The sequence below is a fragment of the Stylophora pistillata genome, chromosome 14 (assembly GCF_964205215.1).
Source record: "Stylophora pistillata chromosome 14, jaStyPist1.2, whole genome shotgun sequence".
NCBI lineage: Eukaryota > Metazoa > Cnidaria > Anthozoa > Scleractinia > Pocilloporidae > Stylophora > Stylophora pistillata.
Window position 1 is genome coordinate 12,263,637 of NC_142532.1, and position 26,325 is coordinate 12,289,961.

A 26,325-nucleotide genomic window follows, 5' to 3' on the forward strand; every position below is an offset into this window, starting at 1 on the left:
TTATAATGTTTAATTTACAAGGAGATGGGTTTCTTAAGTTATTAATTTCTGGTGTCTAAGTTCATTTCCATGAGGACTTGAGCTCTTGCCGCGTCATTTGAAATACAGGGTCAGCTCTCTTTTTTTTAATATAATGAAGAGTAGTTCCATTTCACTAGCTTGAGAAGATGATGCGTGTTTGTTTCTGGAATTGTGAATCATTTTCCTTTAGAAGTTCAGCAACCTTAAGCCCGCTTGGATCCCTTCCCATACAAATAAGAGCTTATGTTTGATTAAATGTTTTATGGATAGAAACGGTACTTACATTTAAGGGTCGCTTAAGAGTCATCTTTGATCCTTACTAGGCCGCGGGTCGAGGTGGATTTATTAAATTATTTACTCAAGGAACTTAAGAGTTACAGTGTTGCGGTGCTAATTAGGCGTTGCTTTTCTTATTCTGGGCTTTGGGAGGTGTTTTCCTTTCACTCCTATCTCTATTTTTGGCGGTAACGAAGCATTTATCAAGAAGTCCAGGGACTTTTTTTTGATGAATGTTCAAGGCCTTACGGAATGTTTAAGCGGATTACCACCGCGCCCAACTTATTGATCGACATTCAGCACTACAAACGTCACAAAAGAAAGATTCCGACCGTATTCCATTCACTCCCACGTTTCACCCTCACAACCACTCAGTTAAATCCATCATTCTTAAAAACTTTAAATTACTTCAAAACGATCCAGAGACAAGCGCTATCTTTTCGTAGCCTCCGCTTATTGCATTCAAACGCGCAAAAAAAATAGGCAATTTTTTGGTCAGTTCTTTTGAGACTAATGACCAACCAGGCACTTTTAAATGCGCTCGTGCACGATGGAAAACGTGTCCTTTCATTCACAACACTGATAAAATATCGGGACCCAAACGAACAATTAAGATCACCGATCACTTCACGTGCACATCCGCCAATGTAATCTATTGCATAACTTGCACTTATTGCAAAAAGATATACATCGGCGAAACAGGCAGAAGACTAGGTGACCGATTCCGAGAAAACCTTCGCGGCGTGGAAAGGAATGACAAGGACACATCGGAGCCAGTCGCTAGACATTTTAACTTACCTAATCATTCTAAGCAACATATGGCAATCTGCGGTCTTTCCCTAAACGTGGGAAGCACGGAAAGCCGTATAACTCTTGCACAAAAGCTCATCTTTCAAACCGGCAGTCTCAATGCCACAGGGATCAACTAACGCTTTTCATTCCACTAATTTATTCGTGTTTTTCTCGTTGCTATGTTCCCACCAATAACGTAGCTCCATTTTCTGCCTTAAAAAGCACACACAACACACAATTCCTCTATTCTATTCCTCATCTGTATTTGTAAATATTCCGTAATTCAGCCTATGGCTGCAAGGTGTTTATAATAAAGTATCTCTCTATCTATCTATCTATCTATCTATCTTCTCGCTCCGACGAAGGGCTAACGGTCGAAACGTCTGCTTTTGTAATCGTTACGGTGGCCAATTTACCATTTCAACTTTGTTGATATATCCAAATTATATACTGACACTCAAAACGACAAACGCCATTGACACTCAACGTTGCTAAAAACAGTTCACAACAAACAATAGCTAACAGGAAACCGACACACAGACAGATTACGAGTCATCTTACAACCCGACATCACATAAAGCCCACGACTATCAGAACTGTAACATGACGAACCTGACTAGTACGTAACACAACTGACTGCTTATCCGACGGAAGTAAATGCCTTGACTTGTTTTTTGTTTGTTTGTTTTTGTTTTGGTGGTTTCTTTAACAACAACAACAACGACTTCCTTTGACAAAAACCTCACCAACCTACTGTGGCCACCGAAACAAACGACACTTCAGCTCCTACGAGTATTATATACATAACGGGCATCTCTGAGAACATCTTCCGCATTCCTTAACCCTTTTTGGGGGATGCAGATATCAGTAATATCCGCATCCCCCACATTATCCATCAGTACTATGCCAGTTAAAGACAAACATCAAAGACAGGGACGAACCGAGCAGACAGGGAGTGGTTTAAAGATCGATTGCTCCTACTGCCAAGCCTTCTACGTTGGATAGACTTGCAGACATTTTGCAGCAAAACTGAGTAAACACAAGCGCGCGATGAGAAAAGGTGATGTCAACAATTGCATTGCTGAACATCATCGATTAACCAACCACATTCTTGACTGGGACTCTGCGCAATGCCTAACCTACAGCAATAACTATTTTGAACGACTGCCTCTGAAAAGCTGATTTACTTTCTTTTAACAGACTCCCCTCAACTGGAGTCAACTATTACCAGCAACGTTCAAACGTGACTTATTCACGACATTAACATAAAAAACAAACCAAAGAAAACTTCCTAGCCTTTAGGGACGGATCGAATGTGACTAATCCCTACCGCAGTACGCCACTTGAGTCTTGCAGCCAATAACATCACGGCTAAAGTGACCAATCAGTTTACACGAAACAGACTTAGTGAATTCGGTTTTTGCAAATTGTAATGGAATATCAAACCTCACATTTGTGTTATCAGCCTCAGCCTTTAACTTCGGAAGATAAGTCGGACCTTGGCATTGATTATTCATGATAATCATGCTAAACGCGTCCAGTAACGGCCTATTATCAGGACTGCACTCAACTGCACTATCAGGCTACACTATCACACACATTGTTTAGGTTGTACTGACTGTAACTTTCCTATTCCTGGAGCTAATTTGGAATGAATTTGCGTTTTATCAAAAAGGCTTAGTAATTTCGTCAGTAAACGGTTAATAAACACTTCTCGATACCGCATACCGTTGTGCTTAGTGCAGTGTTGAATGTCACCCGTGTGTTCATCGACCTCAAGCTGTAACTGTTTTGTAAACCCATATAAATATGTGCTTTTTGCTTAATTTCCTTCACTGGTGATAATGGATTTTTCCTAATGTCCCGAATTTGTATGATTGAAACATTTTGTTCAGTTGTTTACCCTAATTTTTGCTTTACTATATAGTATATCAACACCAACCTCAGCTAGTACAAGCTTGAGCTCGAGTGCGTCGAAATCAACCTCAACAAGTGTATCCACTTCCACAAGTACGAGGTTAGTTTTCTTTTCCTGTTGTTTTTTAATCAGTAATTAACAAGGCTTGTACAGCTGGACTGATTCTCAACTAAAATCGTCATCTGAGTGTATGTTGACGTTCTTATTTGTATTGTGCATCGAAATTACGATTTCCAAAAAGTGTAAAGGAAGCTCAATCATTCGAACATATTTATCATTTGTTTTTAACGAATTCCTTATAAGGTAAATGAGTTATAGTGGAACAATAAATAAGAGGAGTCAGTGATGGTGGCATGGATCCTTATGATGATGGTGGATTAGCTTGTTATTGGTCAGTATGGTTCCTTGTTGTGGTGACTGCATTAAGCATGAAATGGCATCAAGTAGAAGTGAATGAAAGCCTGCACAAAGCAAAAATAACACAAAGGTGCTGCAGGTATTGTTGGGATCTCCCTGGCCATGCAGAATCTTTTGCAAATGTATTCGCCAATTAAGAACGAATAAATTCAAAGCCGGCTGTACTAGTTCAATGTTGTTTGAATGCTTTTGGATTCTGTGTGCAATCAAACAAAAGACTCATCACATCAAATCCGTTGGGCTTGAAAACCTTTGCACTTCGTTACGTATGACCAAAATGAAATGGTTGTGTTGGTGGAAGAGTGATAATCACCTTTGCACTTACGTATGACCAAAATGAAATGGTTGTGTTGGTGGAAGAGTGATAATCAAACTCACCGGGAACTCTTGGGAACTTCACATTTTTATCATATATTTCCAATTAGGTAAACATGAAGTGAAATTTATCGTGTTTGGGCACTAAGTCCAAAATAGAAATACGATCCTCTTAGCTCAACACCACGGAGATCAAGAAGTCTCTAGAACATAACGTAGTTAACGATTCCAGAGTTAGAGGTAGTAAAAAATGTGCCGGTCATCGTAGAGATACTACTGCTGCTGCTACTGATGTTGGTAGTGCTGCTGCTGATGCTATTGTTGATGGTAATGATGGTGGCGACGAGGAGAAGGAAAATTATGTCGGTGAAGTGGCGGTGATGGATATAAAGTTGATGATAAAGATGATTGCGAATTTAATTGAATTATTTTTTTGGGAAATGGTTTAACATACGATACATATCGTCTTTCAGTGTTTCTACTTCAAAGTCCACTCCCGCGTTACCGTCGTCATATCAACCCTTTTCTGAGAAGACTGCAGCCACTGTTTACCCATCCTCTGCGTACTCGTTGTCCTCCAAAGTACAGTATTCAATACCCACATCAAGTAGGACGCCGCCAAGTTTAAAGCCACCTGCACAATCTTCTACTTCAAGTGTTTCATCTTACAGGTTATTAGATTCTGTTCATAAGGGGTGGATTTCTCATCAAGGGATTATAGAGCAGTGGAAAACACTACAAAAATATATTTTGGTGGTTTACTTTACTGCTTTGGGAATTAAATTAGAAAAATGGGTATTTACAGGGCTCATACCTGTTTTTGATTAAGGTCAAGTGAATCCTACAGCTAAAGATTGCGGTTTTCTGGATAAAGATGGTAAAAGATGTGGAATGGTAGGGGTCAGGACTAGCGTGGAATATATCTAGATTTCATACGTCAGGGTAGATGGAAAGAACAATTTACCAATTTAAATATCGGATGTTTTCCCTGAAATAAAATACCTTCTACTACCTCTAAAATACGACTCACGATAGAGCGTACAGTTAAATCAGGTTAAGAATGTTGTATGAAATACGTCTTCTACGCTTATTGCAGTTAAAGTTGCTCAGTTAAGATTTATTGACTTCAATAATTCAACTGAATTTCTTTTTGAATTAATTTCTTTACCTCAAGCACGTCTTCATCAACATCACAATCAACATCTTTGAGTTCAAGTAAATCAACAAGTGTGTCGACATCAGTGAGTAGCAGTACATCCACCTCAACCTCAAAGAGTGTCAGCACACCAAGAACCACAGTTTTCTCGACACATTCCAGTGCCAGCACAAGTACCTCAACATCAGTGTCGACCAGTGTGTCTACCTCAACCTCAACTAGTGTGAGTACACCAACAACGTCTCTTTTTACGACATTATCAAGTGCGAGTACAAGTACATCAACATCAGTGTCCACCAGTGTGTCTACCTCAAGGTCAACAAGCAAGTCGAAGTCAACCTCGACGAGTGCTTCAGCATCAACTAGTGCTTCAACTTCCATTAGCAGAAGCACCTCAACCTCGACGTCGACAAGTGTTAGTACACCAACTACTACAGTTTTCTCGACATATTCAAGTGCCAGCACAAGTACCTCAACATCAGTGTCCACCAGTGTATCTACGTCAACGTCAACTAGTGTGAGTATAACAACAACGTCTATTTCTACGACATTGTCAAGTGCGAGTACAAGTACATCAACATCAGTTTCCACCAGTGTGTCTACCTCAAGGTCAACAAGTAAGTCGAAGTCAACCTCGACGAGTCCTTCAACATCAACTAGTCCTTCAACTTCCATTAGCAGAAGCACCTCAACCTCGACGTCGGCAAGTGTTAGTACACCAACTACTACAGTTTTCTCGACATATTCAAGTGCCAGCACAAGTGCTTCAACATCAGTGTCCACCAGTGTATCTACATCAACGTCAACTAGTGTGAGTATACCAACAACGTCTGTTTCCACGACATTGTCAAGTGCGAGTACAAGTACATCAACATCAGTTTCCACCAGTGTGTCTTCCTCAAGGTCAACAAGTACGTCGAAGTCAACCTCGACGAGTCCTTCAACATCAACTAGTGCTTCAACTTCTGTTACCACAAGCACTTCAACGTCAACGTCGGCAAGTGTTAGTACACCAACTACTACAGTTTTCTCGACATATTCAAGTGCCAGCACAAGTACCTCAACATCAGTGTCCACCAGTGTATCTACTTCAACGTCAACTAGTGTGAGTATACCAACAACGTCTGTTTCTACGACATTGTCAAGTGCGAGTACAAGTACATCAACATCAGTGTCCACCAGTGTGTCTACCTCAACGTCAACAAGCAAGTCGAAGTCAACCTCGACGAGTCTTTCAACATCAACTAGTGCTTCAACTTCCATTAGCAGAAGCACCTCAACCTCGACGTCGGCAAGTGTTAGTACACCAACTACTAAAGTTTTCTCCACATATTCAAGTGCCAGCACAAGTGCTTCAACATCAGTGTCCACCAGTGTATCTACATCAACGTCAACTGGTGTGAGTATACCAACTACGTCTGTTTCTACGACATTGTCAAGTACGAGTACAAGTACATCAACATCAGTGTCCACCACTGTGTCTACCTCAAGGTCGACAAGTAAGTCGAAGTCAACCTCGACGAGTCCTTCAACATCAACTAGTACTTCAACTTCCGTTACCACAAGTACTTCAACGTCAACGTCGGCAAGTGTTAGTACACCAACTACTACAGTTTTCTCGACATATTCAAGTGCTACCACAAGTACCTTAACATCAGTGTCCACCAGTGTATCTACATCAACATCAACTAGTGTTAGTATACCAACAACGTCTGTTTCTACGACATTGTCAAGTGCGAGTACAAGTACATCAACATCAGTTTCCACCAGTGTCTCTACCTCAACGTCAACAAGTAAGTCGAGGTCAACCTCGACGAGTCCTTCAACATCAACTAGTGCTTTAACTTCCGTTAGTACAAGCACTTCAACGTCAACGTCGGCAGGTGTTAGTACACCAACTACTACAGTTTACTCGACCTATTCAAGTGCCAGCACAAGTACCTCAACATCAGTGTCCACCAGTGTGTCTACCTCAACGTCAACAAGTAAGTCGAGGTCAACGTCGACGAGTCCTTCAACATCAACTAGTGCTTCAACTTCCGTTAGTACAAGTACTTCAACGTCAACGTCGGCAGGTGTTAGTACACCAACTACTACAGTTTACTCCACATATTCAAGTGTCAGCACAAGTACCTCATCATCAATGTCCACCAGTGTATCTACATCAACGTCAACTAGTGTGAGTATACCAACAACGTCTGTTTCTACGACATTGTCAAGTGCGAGTACAAGTACATCAACATCAGTGTCCACAAGTGTGTCTACCTCAAGGTCGACAAGTAAGTCGAAGTCAACCTCGACGAGTCCTTCAATATCAACTAGTACTTCGACTTCCGTTACCACAAGTACTTCAACGTCAACGTCGTCAAGTGTTAGTACACCAACTACTACAGTTTTCTCGACATATTCAAGTGCCAGCACAAGTACCTCAACATCAGTGTCCACCAGTGTATCTACATCAACGTCAACTAGTGTGAGTATACCAACAACGTCTGTTTCTACGACATTGTCAAGTGCGAGTACAAGTACATCAACATCAGTGTCCACCAGTGTGTCTACCTCAACGTCAACAAGTAAGTCGAGGTCAACCTCGAGGAGTCCTTCAACATCAACTAGTGCTTCAACTTCCGTTAGTACAAGCACTTCAACGTCAACGTCGGCAGGTGTTAGTACACCAACTACTACAGTTTACTCCACATATTCAAGTGCCAGCACAAGTACGTCAACATCAGTGTCCACCAGTGTGTCTACCTCAACGTCAACAAGTAAGTCGAGGTCAACCTCGACGAGTCCTTCAACATCAACTAGTGCTTCAACTTCCGTTAGTACAAGCACTTCAACGTCAACGTCGGCAGGTGTTAGTACACCAACTACTACAGTTTACTCCACATATTCAAGTGCCAGCACAAGTACCTCAACATCAGTGTCCACCAGTGTATCTACATCAACGTCAACTAGTGTGAGTATACCAACTACTTCTGTTTCTACGACATTGTCAAGTGCGAGTACAAGTACATCAACATCAGTGTCCACCAGTGTGTCTACCTCAAGGTCGACAAGTAAGTCGAAGTCAACCTCCACGAGTCCTTTAATATCAACTAGTACTTCAACTTCCGTTACCACAAGTACTTCAACGTCAACGTCGGCAAGTGTTAGTACACCAACTACTACAGTTTTCTCGACATATTCAAGTGCCAGCACAAGTACCTCAACATCAGTGTCCACCAGTGTATCTACATCAACGTCAACTAGTGTGAGTATACCAACAACGTCTGTTTCTACGACATTGTCAAGTGCGAGTACAAGTACATCAACATCAGTGTCCACCAGTGTGTCTACCTCAACGTCAACAAGTAAGTCGAGGTCAACCTCGACGAGTCCTTCAACATCAACTAGTGCTTCAACTTCCGTTAGTACAAGCACTTCAACGTCAACGTCGGCAGGTGTTAGTACACCAACTACTACAGTTTACTCCACATATTCAAGTGCCAGCACAAGTACCTCAACATCAGTGTCCACCAGTGTATCTACATCAACGTCAACTAGTGTGAGTATACCAACTACTTCTGTTTCTACGACATTGTCAAGTGCGAGTACAAGTACATCAACATCAGTGTCCACCAGTGTGTCTACCTCAAGGTCGACAAGTAAGTCGAAGTCAACCTCGACGAGTCCTTTAATATCAACTAGTACTTCAACTTCCGTTACCACAAGTACTTCAACGTCAACGTCGGCAAGTGTTAGTACACCAACTACTACAGTTTTCTCGACATATTCAAGTGCCAGCACAAGTACCTCAACATCAGTGTCCACCAGTGTATCTACTTCAACGTCAACTAGTGTGAGTATACCAACAACGTCTGTTTCTACGACATTGTCAAGTGCAAGTACAAGTACATCAACATCAGTGTCCACCAGTGTGTCTACCTCAACGTCAACAAGTAAGTCGAGGTCAACCTCGACGAGTCCTTCAACATCAACTAGTGCTTCAACTTCCGTTAGTACAAGCACTTCAACGTCAACGTCGGCAGGTGTTAGTACACCAACTACTACAGTTTACTCCACATATTCAAGTGCCAGCACAAGTACCTCAACATCAGTGTCCACCAGTGTATCTACATCAACGTCAACTAGTGTGAGTATACCAACTACTTTTGTTTCTACGACATTGTCAAGTGCGAGTACAAGTACATCAACATCAGTGTCCACCAGTGTGTCTACCTCAAGGTCGACAAGTAAGTCGAAGTCAACCTCGACGAGTCCTTTAATATCAACTAGTACTTCAACTTCCGTTACCACAAGTACTTCAACGTCAACGTCGGCAAGTGTTAGTACACCAACTACTACAGTTTTCTCGACATATTCAAGTGCCAGCACAAGTACCTCAACATCAGTGTCCACCAGTGTATCTACTTCAACGTCAACTAGTGTGAGTATACCAACAACGTCTGTTTCTACGACATTGTCAAGTGCGAGTACAAGTACATCAACATCAGTTTCCACCAGTGTGTCTACCTCAACGTCAAGAACTAAGACGAAGTCAACATCCACATCAACCTCAAAGAGTGTTAGCACACCAACAACCACAGTTTTCTCCACATACTCCAGTGCCAGCACAAGTACCTCCACATCAGTGTCCAACAGTGTGTCTACCTCAATGTCAAGTATTGTTAGTATACCGACAACATTGGTTTCTAGGACATTGTCAAGTGCAAGTACAAGTACTTCGACGTCAGTGTCTACCAGTGTGTCTACATCCACATCTACATCAACATCAACAAGTAAGTCGAAATCGACGTCGACGAGTGCTTCAACATCGACGAGTGCCTCAACCAGCACGTCCACGTCAGCTTCAGCATCCAAAAGGTATGGTAATGCAAATGGTGGTATTTTTTTCTTTTTTCTAGTAAGATTTGCTTTTGGATTATCGTTAGAGATGTTTTAGAAATTTTTAGCGGATAAAATTCATCTAAGGTAGTTTGTAAAAACAAATGTTAGAAAGGCGATGCCTTGTTTTTTCCCTGAAAATAAAACTGCAGAGAAATAGAGCGCCACTCTTTTGCCAGGAAGCTGTATTTACCAGTCATATGCTCATTATAATGTTTAATTTACAAGGCGATGGGTTTCTTAAGTTTTTAATTTCTGGTGTCTAAGTTCATTTCTATGAGGACTTGAGCTCTTGCCGCGTCATTTGAAATACCGAGTCAGCTCTCTTTTTTTTTAATATAATGAAGAGTAGTTCCTTTTGACTAGCTTGAGAAGATGATGCGTGTTTGTTTCTGGAATTTTGAATAATTTCCCTTTAGAAGTTCAGCAACCTTAAGCCCGCTTGGATCCCTTCCCATACAAATAAGAGCTTATGTTTGATTAAATGTTTTATGGATAGAAACGGTACTTACATTTAAGGGTCGCTTAAGAGTCATCTTTGATCCTTACTAGGCCGCGGGTCGAGGTAGATCTATTAAACTATTTACTCAAAGAACTTAAGAGTTACAGTGTTGCTGTGCTAATTAGGCGTTGCTTTTCTTATTCTGGGCTTTGGGAGGTGTTTTCCTTTCACTCCTATCTCTATTTTTGGCGATCACGAAGCATTTATGAAGAAGTCCAGGGACTTTTTTTGATGAATGTTCAAGGCCTTACGGAATGTTCAAGCGGATTACCACCGCGCCCAACTTATTGATCGACATTCAGCACTACAAACGTCACAAAAGAAAGATTCCGACCGTATTCCATTCACTCTCACGTTTCACCCTCACAACCACTCAGTTAAATCCATCATTCTTAAAAACTTTAAATTACTTCAAAACGATCCAGAGACAAGCACTCTCTTTTCGCAGCCTCCGCTTATTGCATTCAAACGCGCAAAAAAAAATAGGCAATTTTTTGGTCAGAAGTTCTTTTGAGACTAATGACCAACCAGGCACTTTTAAATGCACTCGTGCACGATGCAAAACGTGTCCCTTCATTCACAACACTGATAAAATATCGGGACCCAAACGAACAATTAAGATCACCGATCACTTCACGTGCACATCCGCCAATGTAATCTATTGCATAACTTGCACTTATTGCAAAAAGATATACATCGGCGAAACAGGCAGAAGACTAGGTGACCGATTCCGAGAACACCTTCGCGGCGTGGAAAGGAATGACAAGGAGACATCGGAGCCAGTCGGTAGACATTTTAATTTACCTAATCATTCTAAGCAACATATGGCAATCTGCGGTCTTTCCTTAAACGTAGGTAGCACGGAAAGCCGTATAACTCTTGCACAAAAGCTCATCTTTCAAACCGGCAGTCTCAATGCCACAGGGATCAACTAACGCTTTTCATTCCACTAATTTATTCGTGTTTTTCTCGTTGCTATGTTCCCACCAATAACGTAGCTCCATTTTCTGCCTTGAAAAGCAGACACAACCCACAATTCCTCTACTCTATTCCTCATCTGTATTTGTAAATATTTCGTAATTCAGCCTATGGCTGCAAGGTGTTTATAATAAAGTATCTATCTCTCTATCTATCTATCTATCTATCTATCTATTCGCTCCGACGAAGGAATAACGGTCGAAACGTCTGCTTTTGTAATCGTTACGGTGGCCAATTTACCATTTCAACTTTGTTGATATATCCAAATTATATACTGACACTCAAAACGACAAACGCCATTGACACTCAACGTTGCTAAAAACAGTTCACAACAAACAACAGCTAACAGGAAACCGACACACAGACATATTACGAGTCATCTTACAACCCGACATCACATAAAGCCCACGACTATCAGAACTGTAACATGACGAACCTGACTAGTACGTAACACAACTGACTGCTTATCCGACGGAAGTAAATGCCTTGACTTGTTTTTTGTTGTTTGTTTTGTTTTTGTTTTGGTGGTTTCTTTAACAACAACAACAACGACTTCCTTTGACAAAAATCTCACCAACCTACTGTGGCCACCGAAACAAACGACACTTCAGCTCCTACGACTATTCCATACATAACGGGCATCTCTGAGAACATCTTCCGCATTCCTTAACCCTTTTTTGGGGATGCAGATATCAGTAATATCCGCATCCCCCACATTATCCATCAGTACTATGCCAGTTAAAGACAAACATCAAAGACAGGGACGAACCGAACAGACAGGGAGTGGTTTATAAGATCGATTGCTCCTACTGCCAAGCCTTCTACGTTGGATAGACTTGCAGACATTTTGCAGCAAAACTGAGTAAACACAAGCGCGCGATGAGAAAAGGTGATGTCAACAATTGCATTGCTGAACATCATCGATTAACCAACCACATTCTTGACTGGGACTCTGCGCAATGCCTAACCTACAGCAATAACTATTTTGAACGACTGCCTCTGAAAAGCTGATTTACTTTCTTTTAACAGACTCCTCTCAACTGGAGTCAACTATTACCAGCAACGTTCAAACGTGACTTATTCGCGACATTAACATAAAAAACAAACCAAAGAAAACTTCCTAGCCTTTAGCGACGGATCGAATGTGACTAATCGCTACCGCAGTACGCCACTTGAGTCTTGCAGCCAATAACATCACGGCTAAAGTGACCAATCAGTTTACACGAAACAGACTTAGTGAATTCGGTTTTTGCAAATTGTAATGGAATATCAAACCTCACATTTGTGTTATCAGCCTCAGCCTTTAACTTCGGAAGATAAGTCGGACCTTGGCATTGATTATTCATGATAATCATGCTAAAGTCATCCAGTAATGGCTTCTTATCAGGACTACACTCAACTGCACTATCAGGCTACACTATCACACACATTGTTTAGGTTGTACTGGCTGTAAATTGCCTAATCCTGGAGCTAATTTGGAATAAATTTGCGTTTCATCACAAAGGCTTAGTAATTTCGTCAGTAAACGGTTAATAAACACTTCTCGATACCGCATACCGTTGTGCTTAGTGCAGTGTTGAATGTCACCCGTGTGTTCATCGACCTCAAGCTGTAACTGTTTTGTAAACCCATATAAATATGTGCTTTTTGCTTAATTTCCTTCACCGGTGATAAAGGATTTTTCCTAATGTCCCGAATTGGTATGATTGAAACATTTTGTTCAGTTGTTTACCCTAATTTTTGCTTTACTATATAGTATATCAACATCAACCTCAGCTAGTACAAGCTTGAGCTCGAGTGCGTCGAAATCAACCTCAACAAGTGTATCCACTTCCACAAGTACGAGGTTAGTTTTCTTTTCCTGTTGTTTTTTAATCAGTAATTAACAAGGCTTGTACAGCTGGACTGATTCTCAACTAAAATCGTCATCTGAGTGTATGTTGACGTTCTTATTTGTATTGTGCATCGAAATTACGATTTCCAAAAAGTGTAAAGGAAGCTCACTCATTCGAACATATTTATCATTTGTTTTTAACGAATTCCTTATAAGGTAAATGAGTTATAGTGGAACAATAAATAAGAGGAGTCGGTGATGGTGGCATGGATCCTTATGATGATGGTGGATTAGCTTGTTATTGGTCAGTATGGTTCCTTGTTGTGGTGACTGCATTGAGCATGAAATGGCATCAAGTAGAAGTGAATGAAAGCCTGCACAAAGCAAAAATAACACAAAGGTGCTGCAGGTATTGTTGGGATCTCCCTGACCATGCAAAATCTTTTGCAAATGTATTCGCCAATTAAGAACGAATAAATTCAAAGCCGGCTGTACTAGTTCAATGTTGTTTGAATGCTTTTGGATTCTGTGTGCAATCAAACAAAAGACTCATCACATCAAATCCGTTGGGCTTGAAAACCTTTGCACTTCGTATGACCAAAATGAAATGGTTGTGTTGGTGGAAGAGTGATAATCACCTTTGCACTTACGTATGACCAAAATGAAATGGTTGTGTTGGTGGAAGAGTGATAATCAAACTCACCGGGAACTCTTGGGAACTTCACATTTTTATCATATATTTCCAATTAGGTAAACATGAAGTGAAATTTATCGTGTTTGGGCACTAAGTCCAAAATAAAAATACGATCTTCTTAGCTCAACACCATGGAGATCAAGAAGTCTCTAGATCATAACGTAGGTTAACGATTCCAGAGTTAGAGGTAGTAAAAAATGTGCCGGTCATCGTAGAGATACTACTGCTGCTGCTACTGATGTTGGTAGTGCTGCTGCTGATGCTATTGTTGATGGTAATGATGGTGGCGACGAGGAGAAGGAAAATTATGTCGATGAAGTGGCGGTGATGGATATAAAGTTGATGATAAAGATGATTGCGAATTTAATTGAAGTATTTTTTTTGGGAAATGTTTCAACATGCGATACATATCGTCTTTCAGTGTTTCTACTTCAAAGTCCACTCCCGCGTTACCGTCGTCATATCAACCCTTTTCTGAGAAGACTGCAGCCACTGTTTACCCATCCTCTGCGTACTCGTTGTCCTCCAAAGTACAGTATTCAATACCCACATCAAGTAGGACGCCGCCAAGTTTAAAGCCACCGGCACAATCTTCTACTTCAAGTGTTTCATCTTACAGGTTATTAGATTCTGTTGATAAGAGGTGGATTTCTCATCAAGGGATTATAGAGCAGTGGAAAACACTACAAAAATATATTTTGGTGGTTTACTTTACTGCTTTGGGAATTAAATTAGAAAAATGGGTATTTACAGGGCTCATACCTGTTTTTGATTAAGGTCAAGTGAATCCTACAGCTAAAGATTGCGGTTTTCTGGATAAAGATGGTAAAAGATGTGGAATGGTAGGGGTCAGGACTAGCGTGGAATATATCTAGATTTCATACGTCAGGGTAGATGGAAGGAACAATTTACCAATTTAAATATCGGTTGTTTTCCCTCAAATAAAATACCTTCTACTACCTCTAAAATACGACTCACGATAGAGCGTACAGTTAAATCAGGTTAAGAATGCTGTATGAAATACGTCTTCTACGCTTATTGCAGATAAAGTTGCTCAATTAAGATTTATTGACTTCAATAATTCAACTGAATTTCCTTTTGAATTAATTTCTTTAGCTCAAGCACGTCTTCATCAACATCACAATCAACATCTTTGAGTTCAAGTAAATCAACAAGTATGTCGACATCAGTGAGTAGCAGTACATCAACCTCAACCTCAAAAAGTGTCAGTACACCAAGAACCACAGTTTTCTCGACATATTCCAGTGCAAGCACAAGTACCTCAACATCAGTGTCGACCAGTGTGTCTACCTCAACCTCAACTAGTGTGAGTACACCAACAACGTCTGTTTCTACGACATTGTCAAGTGCGAGTACAAGTACATCAACATCAGTGTCCACCAGTGTGTCTACCTCAACGTCAACAAGCAAGTCGAAGTCAACCTCGACGAGTGCTTCAACATCAATTAGTGCTTCAACTTCCATTAGCAGAAGCACCTCAACCTCGACGTCGGCAAGTGTTAGTACACCAACTACTACAGTTTTCTCGACATATTCAAGTGCCAGCACAAGTACCTCAACATCAGTGTCCACCAGTGTATCTACGTCAACGTCAGCGTCAACTAGTGTGAGTATACCAACAACGTCAGTTTCTACGACACTGTCAAGTGCGAGTACAAGTACATCAACATCAGTTTCCACCAGTGTGTCTACCTCAAGGTCAACAAGCAAGTCGAAGTCAACCTCGACGAGTCCTTCAACATCAACTAGTGCTTCAACTTCCGTTAGCACAAGTACTTCAACGTCAACGTCGGCAGGTTTTAGTACACCAACCACTACAGTTTTCTCGACATATTCAAGTGCCAGCACAAGTACCTCAACATCAGTGTCCACCAGTGTATCTACGTCAACGTCAACTAGGGTGAGTATACCAACAACGTCTGTTTCCACGACATTGTCAAGTGCAAGTACAAGTACATCAACATCAGTGTCCACCAGTGTGTCTACCTCAACGTCAAGAAGTAAGTCGAAGTCAGCCTCGACGAGTCCTTCAACATCAACTAGTGCTTCATTTTTCGTTAGCACAAGTACTTCAACGTCAACGTCGGCAAGTGTTAGTACACCAACTACTACAGTTTTCTCGACATATTCAAGTGCCAGCACAAGTACCTCAACATCAGTGTCCACCAGTGTATCTACATCAACGTCAACTAGTGTGAGTATACCAACAACGTCTGTTTCCACGACATTGTCAAGTGCGAGTACAAGTACATCAACATCAGTGTCCACCAGTGTGTCCAGCAGTGTGTCTACCTCAACGTCAACAAGTAAGTCGAAGTCAACGTCGACGAGTGGTTCAACATCAACTAGTACTTCAACTTCCATTAGCAGAAGCACCTCAACCTCAACGTCGGCAAGTGTTAGTACACCAACTACTACAGTTTTCTCGACATATTCAAGTGCCAGCACAAGTACCTCAACATCAGTGTCCACCAGTGTATCTACATCAACGTCAACTAGTGTGAGTATACCAACAACGTCTGTTTCCACGACATTGTCAAGTGCGAGTACAAGTACATCAACATCAGTGTCCACCAGTGTGTCTACCTCAACGTCAACAAGTAAGTCGAAGTCAACATCCACCTCAACCTCAAAGAGTGTTAGCACACCAACAACCACAGTTTTCTCCACATACTCCAGTGCTAGCACAAGTACCTCCACATCAGTGTCCACGAGTGTGTCTACCTCAACCTCAACTAGTGTTAGCATTCCAACAAGATCGGTATCCACGACATATTCAAGTGGCAGCAAAAGTTATTCGACCTCAATATCCACAAGTGTGACTACTTCAACAATCAAATCAACATCCCGTAGCACCAGTACATCTTCCTCGACATCAACTAGTGTCAGTACCCCAACAACCACAGTTTTTTCAACATATTCCAGTGCCAGCACAAGTACCTCCACATCAGTGTCCACTAGTGTGTCTACCTCAACCTCAACTAGTGTGAGCATTCCAACAACTTCGGTATCCACGGCATATTCGAGTGGCAGCAATAGTTATTCAACTTCAGTATCGACCAGTGCGTCGAAGTCAGCGTCGAAATCGGCTTCATCCTCTTCTTTAACATCAAGGACATTTTCAATTTCTGTTAGCACAAGCATCTCCACGTCAACATCAGCAAGTGTCAGTACACCGACTACAACAATATTCTCGACATACTCTAGTGCCAGCACTAGTACTTCAACATCAGTATCCACCAGTGTGTCCACCTCAACGTCGAGTAGTGTTAGTATACCGACAACATCGGTTTCTAGGACATTGTCAAGTGCAAGTACAAGTACTTCGACGTCAGTGTCTACCAGTGTGTCTACATCCACATCTACATCAGTTTCAACATCGACTACATCGAGTTCAAGCAGGTTAACTAGTGTATCAACATCTCTAAGCACAAGCACTTCCACATCGACCTCAACAAGTGTTAGTACACCGACAACTAAAGTTTTCTCGACATATTCCAGTGCAAGCACAAGTACTTCAACATCAATATCAACCAGTGTGTCTACTTCAACCTCAACTAGCGTGAGCATTCCAACTACGTCGGTATCCACGACACTTTCTAGTGCGAGCACTTCAACGTCATTTTCCACCAGTGTGTCTACCTCAACCTCTAACTCTGCTTCAACATCAAGTAGTGTTTCAACTTCCGTTAGCACAAGCACTTCCACGTCAACATCAGCAAGTGTCAGTACACCAACTACAACAATATTCTCGACATACTCAAGTGCCAGCACTAGTATTTCAACATCTGTATCCACTAGTGTGTCTACTTCAACCTCAACAAGTGTAAGCACACCAACAACATCGGTTTCTACGACATATTTTAGTGGCAGCAAAAGCTATTCAACGTCAGTGTCCACCAGTACTTCTACTTCGACGTCATCTTCTACTTCGATTAGCTTAAGTAAATCCGCAAGTGCATCAATATCTGGTAGTACTAGTGTATCAAAGACGACCTCAACAAGTGTATCAACATCTGCTAGTACAAGTTCGTCGACGTCAACGTCAACAAGTGTGTCCACCTCAACATCTGCTAGTACCAGGTATGTGAATGCAATTCTTTCTGCGTTTTCCTCGAGGTTTGATATTTTTTCACGGCACTTTTCCTGGTATAGTATTTGTCAACCCTAAAGGAAAACGTAAAATACATGTACAAGACTTGTGCGTAGGTCAGGTCTTTCTTTTCATGGAAGTTCATGTATATTACTGACACTTTTGAAGAGGCTTTCCTCTTCACTAGGACCTTCGTAGCATTTCAAGTAAAGAAAAAGGTGCGCCTTTCCTCCTGGTAGTGTCTTTCCTTTTCTCGAGAGAAAGGTTTTAGTAAATTTTTTTTGTACATCCTTTCCACGTAGAAAGAAATGCAGTTGAATATAAAAAGAATTAAATTGTCGGCTTTAGATTAGCAAGCATCATTCATTAAGACACTTCCATGATTTCGAAAACGATGATTATTACTTTATACAATCTCATTTTCCATTTAATCATACGTAAATCATTGAGCATGGGAAGTTGAAGATTCAAACAAACAAAAATATATATATATATATATATAAATTTGTTTTCTTACTCTCCATTTTATCATACGTAAATGATTCATCGATTGTTCGGAAGTGAATAATACTTGCTATTCACTTCCGAACTAGCCAATAAGCTTACGTAAAAAGACGCTATTCACTTGTGTGGTATATACTAATTATTGATATTGGAAGTTATGAAAGCCAAGTAGGAAAAAAATGACATTGAAGAATAAGAAGGATGAAAGATAGCTCCAAAAGGCCGCCCTTTTCTTTAGGCCTAGAAACCGAGTGCGAATAATCCAATTGCTTTTGTATAAATCTAGTAGTCGTTCAAAACTTAACCACCTGACAGGTTTATGGTGTTGTTTACCACTGCACACCGTCGGATTACTCGCCACACGACAGATGACGAGTGTCGTAGCTAATCAGATTACAGTAGTTGTGAAGGAGCCTGGTAGGTTTGTACTCAAACGCGCCAGGAGTTGATTCTCTTTGAGGGATCAAAAAAGCCATTGAAGTCAAATTGTAGTTGATGATGAAGATGGGGTTAATGATGGTGATGATAATGCTGTTAGCGGTGATGATTGTTGTGACAATGGTGCTGTGAGATTTATGATGATGTAGACGTTAAAAGAAGAAACATGCAAAAGAAGGTAGATAACTGTTATCGCCGTCATTAAAACTGATCCATGAAATTCAAACACTGACTGCGTTTTTAGATTCTAATGGGTAACCTTACCGCTAGAAATTTGTCTACAAACTTATTACATTGGCCGCTAATCTGTAACGTTACCGACTTCGGCTCATATTGTTTCACTCGGTGGGTTAGCTAACTGAAAGCAGAACTCAATGCTATTTGAAGAATTGCACGGTATGGATTCTGGCTACGTTACTAAGATGTTCAAAATGGTGGCGTCGGTAATGGAAGTTTCAAGAGTTAAGGATAATTCTTGAAAGGTTATACTGCTATATTTAATCTTAAAAACAGTAAGAAGTACTTTTTAAAACGTTTTAATAGCGAATGTCAAAATTATATAGTTTTGTAGTTTTTAAGTATATTGTGAGGTTGATTAAGTATATTGTGAGGTTGTCGATGAGAGAACTAAAGGTATGATAGTTGTGAGACGTATGGTGGTCTTGATATAAATGTTATGGGCTTCATGTTGGCGTTAGTAGTATCGTGGTTAGTACAACTGTAGTTGCATTTCCCTGGAAAAAAACTGCCAAATTGTTAGAACTCCAGGTTTTTCCTTCAAGTATCGAGAGAGTTTTTATTTTGAAATGTGCTATAGACACTACAGTGGAACATCGATTTAACGAAGTGTAAAGGGACTGGGGAAACTGGTTCGTTATCGAGGATTCGTTATATCGAGGTTCTGTGACATACATTTTACTGTAACTTTAGCCAGGCTGAAACTGAAGTATCATTCGTTATACCAAGGATTTCAATATACAGAGGTTCGTTAAATCGAGGTTCCACTGTATTTTGTTTGCTTGCAGCAAGTCGTTTGAGACTAAAACTCGAATGACTTTTTAAATCAACCAATTGATTCCAATAAAATTATAGAAGAGAGTGTAGAGGATAGGAGATATAACCATCAAGATTACGCTGTGCTGTTACAAATGTCAGAGATTTAGGAAAAGGGAAGGGTGGATTTTTCTAAAATGCCAAGTGTGATGACAAAGTGGTCACCAGTCAACTTTTTTGTTCAACTTGGTTAGCTCGGTGCCTTTGTATACTCAAGCTCCATCTTCTCGCGTTGAGAGTAAATGGAAGTCAGCCCTCACCATTTCTTCTGCATCAAAGTTCTCACCGGTATTTCCCTCGTCTTTCAGTGTTTCTACTTCGAGGTCCACTCCAGTGTTACCGTCGTCATATCAACCAGTTTCTGAGAAGACTGCAGTCACTGTTTTCCCATCTAGTGCCCTGACAAGAAGTACAGGGACACAGTACTCTATACCCACATCAAGTCGAAAGCCACCAAGTTTGAAGCCATCGACACAATCATCCACGTCAAGGTTTTTACATTTACCATTCAGCTGTGAAGGGTGGTCAGTTAATAGTTAAGGATGGTGAGGGAGCATAAACCAATCCACTTCAACCTTCACTCGTGGAGTGCAGCCATAGGTGAAAGCGGGAATGTTAGGATACGTGGCTAGTTGATGGGAGGGGTGTGGAGAACGGGAGGGAAATAAGGGTTATATCAAGCCAAAGAAAGAAAAGGCAGGGGTGGGGAAGTGATCTTGGTTGGTTTGCAGTTTACAACTAACATCCTGCCCTGCTCCGTACTCTACTATCACCAAATAAGTATATTTTCACAAGAGGCAAAGTTAATGCCTTGAGCATTCAAAAGAAATCTTACCCTTGACTTGTGTCATAACCTACTAAAACCGAACCACACACGGAAGTTATGGTTTCTTACGCTAACTCTAGATTTTTCTTCAAACTAAACCCCTTACGATAAAATCGCACCAAATATACCAAACTGATGCTCGGTCTTCTCGTTAATATTTCTGTACTTTGCATTTTTTTCTTTGTAGTTTGTCAACCTCAACAAGTTCTAGCACAAGCACCTCAACATCAGCTTCCTCAAGTGTGTCTATGTCGACCTCAAAAAGTGTGAGCACTCCAACAACATCAGTTTCAAAGACTTATTCTAGTGCCAGCACAAGTATCTCAACTTCAGTGTCCACAAGCGTGTCTATTTCAACCTCGAAGTCTATTTCAACATCGACTTCATTGAGTTCAAGTAAGTCAACAAGTGTATCAACGTCAACTAGTACCAGTACAACCAAGTCAACATCAACAAGTGTCAGTACTCCAACAACCACAGTTTTCTCGACATATTCCAGTGCTAGCACAAGTACCTCGACATCAGTGTCCACCAGTGTGTCTACCTCAACCTCCACTAGTGTGAGCATTCCAACAACATCGGTCTCCACGACATATTCAAGTGGCAGCAAAAGTTATTCAACCTCAGTGTCGACCAGTGCGTCTACGTCGGCGTCGAAATCGACCTCAACGTCTGCTTCAACATCGACTGGTGTTTCAACTTCTGTTAGCACAAGCACCTCCACGTCAACATCAGCAAGTGTTAGTACACCAACTACAACAATATTCTCGACATACTCAAGTGCCAGCACAAGTACCTCAACATCAATATCCACCAGTGTGTCTACCTCAACGTCAACTAGTGTGAGTACACCGACAACATCGGTTTCCAAGACATTGTCAAGTGCAAGCACAAGTGCCTCGACGACAGCGTCCACCTCTACATCTGTTTCAACATCGACTTCATTGAGCACAAGTAAGTCACCAAGTCTATCAACATCGCTCAGCACTAGCACATCCACATCGACCTCGACAAGTGTCAGTACACCAACAACCACAGTTTTCTCGACATATTCCAGTGCAAGCACAAGTACTTCAACATCCGTATCCACCAGTGTGTCTACCTCAACGTCAACTAGTGTGAGCACTAGTACCAGTGCCAGCACATCAGTATCAACGAGTGTTTCCACATCAGTATCAACTTCAACATCAACATCAACCACCTTGTCTCGGTGAGTTTCTCTTAAGATTATACTAGAATAATTGTCAAATGTCATCGAGAAGGTAAATACAAATAGCTCTTCTTGGTTAAGTTCTTTGTTTTTAAAACTTTTCATTCAAAATTTATAATCTCTTCATTCAAACAATATACTCGTAACTAACTTAAACTTTCGTACTTAAGCAATAACTTGAGTGCAAATAACTATTTTTACATATTGTGGAGAGGGGAGGAGGGGGTGGGGCAGGAATAAGAAAAGATTCGAGAACCAGTGCAGCCCGTACGGAAGCGAATTAAGCGTCCCTAGACCTTCGCTAGCGATGGTAGCTTTCGAATGCATGTCAGATCTTGGTGTGTTGTCTCGGTATATTTTCTCGGTAACCTGTCTTGTAGTTTGGATTGGGAAACAAGAATTCAAAATGCATAGGTTTGGTTTTGGTTGCGGTTTTTTGTTTGTTCCCCCAATTTGCTTAAATTTGCATTATGAAGCATCAAAGATCTCTTAACCTCTAATATGTGTAGGTCATCAGAGTTAGTCGGTTATCTTTCCCTTGGCTAAGGTACTTCCATTAATAATTTTGTTGAAGAGGCATTCTTTTATTTTAGTTTCACCAGTTTGGTGACGACAACGACGCCAACATTCACGAAGTCTGTTTCCTCATCGGCTTCCACGAGTTTCTCGAGCTCAATTAGTCCCTCGCTGTCCTCCTCAGTTTCGACATCTTTTAGCGTTTGTGAGTATCCGAAGTTGCTATTTCCTTTGTACTGAGTAGACTCACTTTTAGATAAGCCCCGTGCGTAGCTACCTTCTGTTGCAAATTCTTACATTGAGTGTCACTTTGAGAGTCACTTTGTAAAGCATTGGGGGCTAATTCCTTTCTGATTAAGAAAATATTTTTTCATCGTTAGTATGGGTACTCGCAATTTCACTAAGCAATTGCTGGATACGCTTTCCTAGAAAAAATCTGAAGTTTCGGTTAGAATGTATATTGAAGGGTCCATTAGCCCTTCTTTTAAATTTCGGCCACTTTCGAAATTACAATTAGCCACAAAATCTCAGGAAAAGATAGAAGTACGGAATATCAGCTTGACCGTTCCGTAGTCCTTCCCTAGTTTCATCTCTGTCTCTTGTTAAACGCAGACAAAAAGGGAATTGTTTTGCAATTTTGCGTAACACAACAAAAATGTGTTCAGTTAACTAAAGAAAACCTTTAAGGATCACACTTAAATTCTTATGGATTAGAAAAGGGTTTTTTAATGGGTGGGATGATCGCATGGATTTCCCCCTACGGACCGACCCTGATTGGTAAATAATTTTCTTCCGGTCTTCTCTTTTATGCTTTGCTGGGACCAGCCCGGAAAACTCGGACCTTGGCCTGTACAGTGTAAAGCTGGACCGGTTCTGAGCGTGTTATTAGCCAATTATATTCGATTGTTTGACTGCCTACTGAGATGATTTTGACAGAAATAAACACCAGTTATTGAGCCACAGTAATATTTAGTTGCTGTGTATTAAGTTTTATCTGCAATTTTTTTTATTCCCACAGCGTCAATCTGTCCATCATGCTTCTACATTAACAGCAAAAATGTGACAGAATATCATGCGGTGAGTCAAATGCCTACCGTGCCGGCGCAAACAGAGAATATGGCATCAATCAGCGGCAAAAATGTTGATACGTTACTAATAAGAGCGCAATATTATCGAAATACTCCAACCAGTGTTATTCCCAATACCCTTATTTTAACTCCCGGCTCTCCCTCTCTACAATATTACACTTGGTTTTCTATGATTCTACAGTATTGAAAGGGAAAGTGGGTTTTTTTAGCGAGCAACCCTAGCAGGCTGATGAAAAAAGTAGGTCACTTCTAAGGTGTCGTGATGTTGATATTTTTTTGTTTTGTTATAGCCCGACACTACCTGGACAGATGGGAGCTGCTTGAAACTCAAGTGCGAACTTACTGTTAACCCTTGCTACCCTCTAAACCAAAGTGTACAGATAAAAACAGAGCATGTTATTTGCGACAAATGTCCAACGGTGAGCATTTGAGCTTGGGCTTTATATACGTCTTTCTTGTTAGTCAGCGCTTGTTTTCTTGTATCCAAACCAAGTCCAAGGGAATCATTATCGACGTGCTCATGAGCATGCACCAATAGATTACAAGTGAGGAAATGATCTTTGCAGGTGAGCTCCAATTAGAAACGCACCTTCAGACATTTGTATACAATCTGAAGGTCAAAATATGCTTTCTTTCAGGTAATTGTTACATTAACATTTGGCTGGTTAGAAATTCAGAAAAAAACATCTACAACAGGAGCAATAACGATTGGTTACCATTGCCAATCTCCAGCGTAATTCTCAACCCACATCAGCGCCATGCATTTTAAATAACTTTGCTGATTTAAGTATTTCCTTTTCTTGTAGGGTTATATTCGACCTCCTGCCAATGATAAGGATTGTTGTCCTCCATGCGGTAAGTTAAATCAAGAAATTAGTGAAAAATACCAGAAGTACAAGTCTTATTGTTATGGGTATTTTACATCTACATCTCGAGGGGTAAGTACCTCACCTGGTTGATCCTCTCAGAGTTTGCGTGGACAGGGCCGACCACTTCCCGAGCTAATGAGCATGTTACTATCCACCACCCGAGAACCTATATATCATCTTTATAACTAAGATGGACTGAAGCGGTGGAGAATAATGAGGTCAAAAAGAAACAACTCACAAACGTACAAAAGAAAAAGGAGTGGTTGCGGCAGAGCTAGGAAGCTGTGTAAAACCAATGGATTTAACAGAGAAAGAAAATTATTTTGCTTATCGAGAGCTCTATCCTGATTCAGCGACCATTTCAACACACCACCTTTTCCAACACGGACTTTGTTAAGAATATGAAGAGTAGAATAGAGTAGAGTCAGAAAAAGCTAGCTTGCGAGTCCTAAGGCCCAACTTTCCCGGGCTGACTTCGCTTTTAGTTGGTATAGAGGTATTCCCTCTCCCCCCCCACAAGGAATTCCAGGCCATCCCCCCCCCACCATTTTTTCATAATTGCCTGACATGTCGGCGAAACCCTTTTGTATCCCTGGCTAAAGAAAGGTACCGTAAGAGCGAAATGTTTAAGGAACACAAAACTGTGATTCGGTCAAGGCTCAAGCGCCGCTGCCGCATTGCTCTCTGTTAAATCAGCCTGAGAAAGCTGTTAGTTAGTCAGAATTGCTACTGATACTGATTTGCCCTTACTAAATTTTCATAGAACCAGGCCCCAACTTCGACATAGCCAGCAGTGGCACTTGTTTACTGAAAAAAGGAAAATTTGATTACATCAAGACAAAGGAAAACTGCACATCCAGAGCTAAGTACCAGCACAACAAATGCCGCGGAACTTGTGAGTCCATGTCCACTTCAACGTATGGCGAGACCGGCCTGGAGTCGTTCTGCACATGTTGCGAGCCCGCTACAGGAAAACGCTACACGGCAACTCTAGACTGCCCCAACAACGAAGTCCGTTCGACAACCTTTTTCGAGATTAAAGCATGTCGCTGTCAACAGTTCAAGTGTGTGTCTGAACAGGACAAAAGCGGAATAAAGGAAATCGACGAAAAAGGTCAAGTTGTGGACATCAATCAACAAAGTGTTGGCCGAAGACGTCGTCGTTAAGCAATTATAGGGGAACGAATGGGTCAAAGTAATAGTTATCTCACAAACTCGTAACCTTATATGATGGGAGTTAATGTCTAATAAAAAACGTACCGGAGATGTAAATGGCTGCGAGTGTTATTTCTTCGTGGTGTGATCTTGATTTTTACTTGCACACTTACCCCTATACCCATTTATACACAGGTAAAAAGGTTCCGTTTCAATTCCATTCCTGTGAATATAAATACGCGCGATATTGAATCCTTCACTTGGCCTTGAAGACCAGATTCGAAAACACGCGAAGTTCTTTTAAATTTCCTAAATACTTTCGTCTTTGCGCAATTTCAATTGGTAATTGATGGTTTCGCCCCATTACAAGTTCGCTTTTAGAACCATCTTTGTGAGTTCGCTCCAACCCTTATAAGTTCACCCCCAAATCGAGATCGTGGAATTTTTTACACAACTGCAAATGCACGCCATAAATCGCTGCACAAACGGCTAGGAGTGTCGAATTACGAAAGAAGTATGGTGGTTTCGCCCCATACCACATTTGCGAGTTCGCCCCCTAACGTAAAGTACGTTCGCCCCACCTTTGCCAGTTCGCCCTCAAACCTTTGGACTCTTTTCCTCAGCACAGAACGTATTCTTTTTCTGTCGAAATCGGGATTTGCTTCGACCCACGTACAATTTCACAATGAAGGCGTAACAAAGTAAATACTTTCACACCAAAAATCAACTGTTATAATTACATGCGTTAACTAAAAAAAACCA

At 41.0% G+C, this 26,325-nt stretch overlaps 1 protein-coding gene across 1 annotated transcript in view; it reads left to right on the forward strand.

Moving 5' to 3' along the window:
- LOC111328178 (uncharacterized) overlaps nucleotides 1-25,680 on the forward strand; it is a 62,670-nt gene extending 36,990 nt beyond the window's left edge. The window contains exons 32-44 of the mRNA XM_088745829.1: nucleotides 3,017-3,106; nucleotides 4,213-4,410; nucleotides 4,914-9,761; nucleotides 13,019-13,108; nucleotides 14,212-14,409; nucleotides 14,907-17,894; nucleotides 20,208-20,390; nucleotides 20,913-21,935; nucleotides 22,529-22,656; nucleotides 23,470-23,528; nucleotides 23,830-23,958; nucleotides 24,346-24,394; nucleotides 25,172-25,680. Of these exons, the coding sequence (XP_088601955.1) occupies nucleotides 3,017-3,106; nucleotides 4,213-4,410; nucleotides 4,914-9,761; nucleotides 13,019-13,108; nucleotides 14,212-14,409; nucleotides 14,907-17,894; nucleotides 20,208-20,390; nucleotides 20,913-21,935; nucleotides 22,529-22,656; nucleotides 23,470-23,528; nucleotides 23,830-23,958; nucleotides 24,346-24,394; nucleotides 25,172-25,575 (10,387 nt within the window). The 3' untranslated portion in view covers nucleotides 25,576-25,680. The remainder of the gene's footprint in view (nucleotides 1-3,016; nucleotides 3,107-4,212; nucleotides 4,411-4,913; nucleotides 9,762-13,018; nucleotides 13,109-14,211; nucleotides 14,410-14,906; nucleotides 17,895-20,207; nucleotides 20,391-20,912; nucleotides 21,936-22,528; nucleotides 22,657-23,469; nucleotides 23,529-23,829; nucleotides 23,959-24,345; nucleotides 24,395-25,171) is intronic.
- The last annotated feature ends 645 nt before the right edge of the window (nucleotides 25,681-26,325 follow it).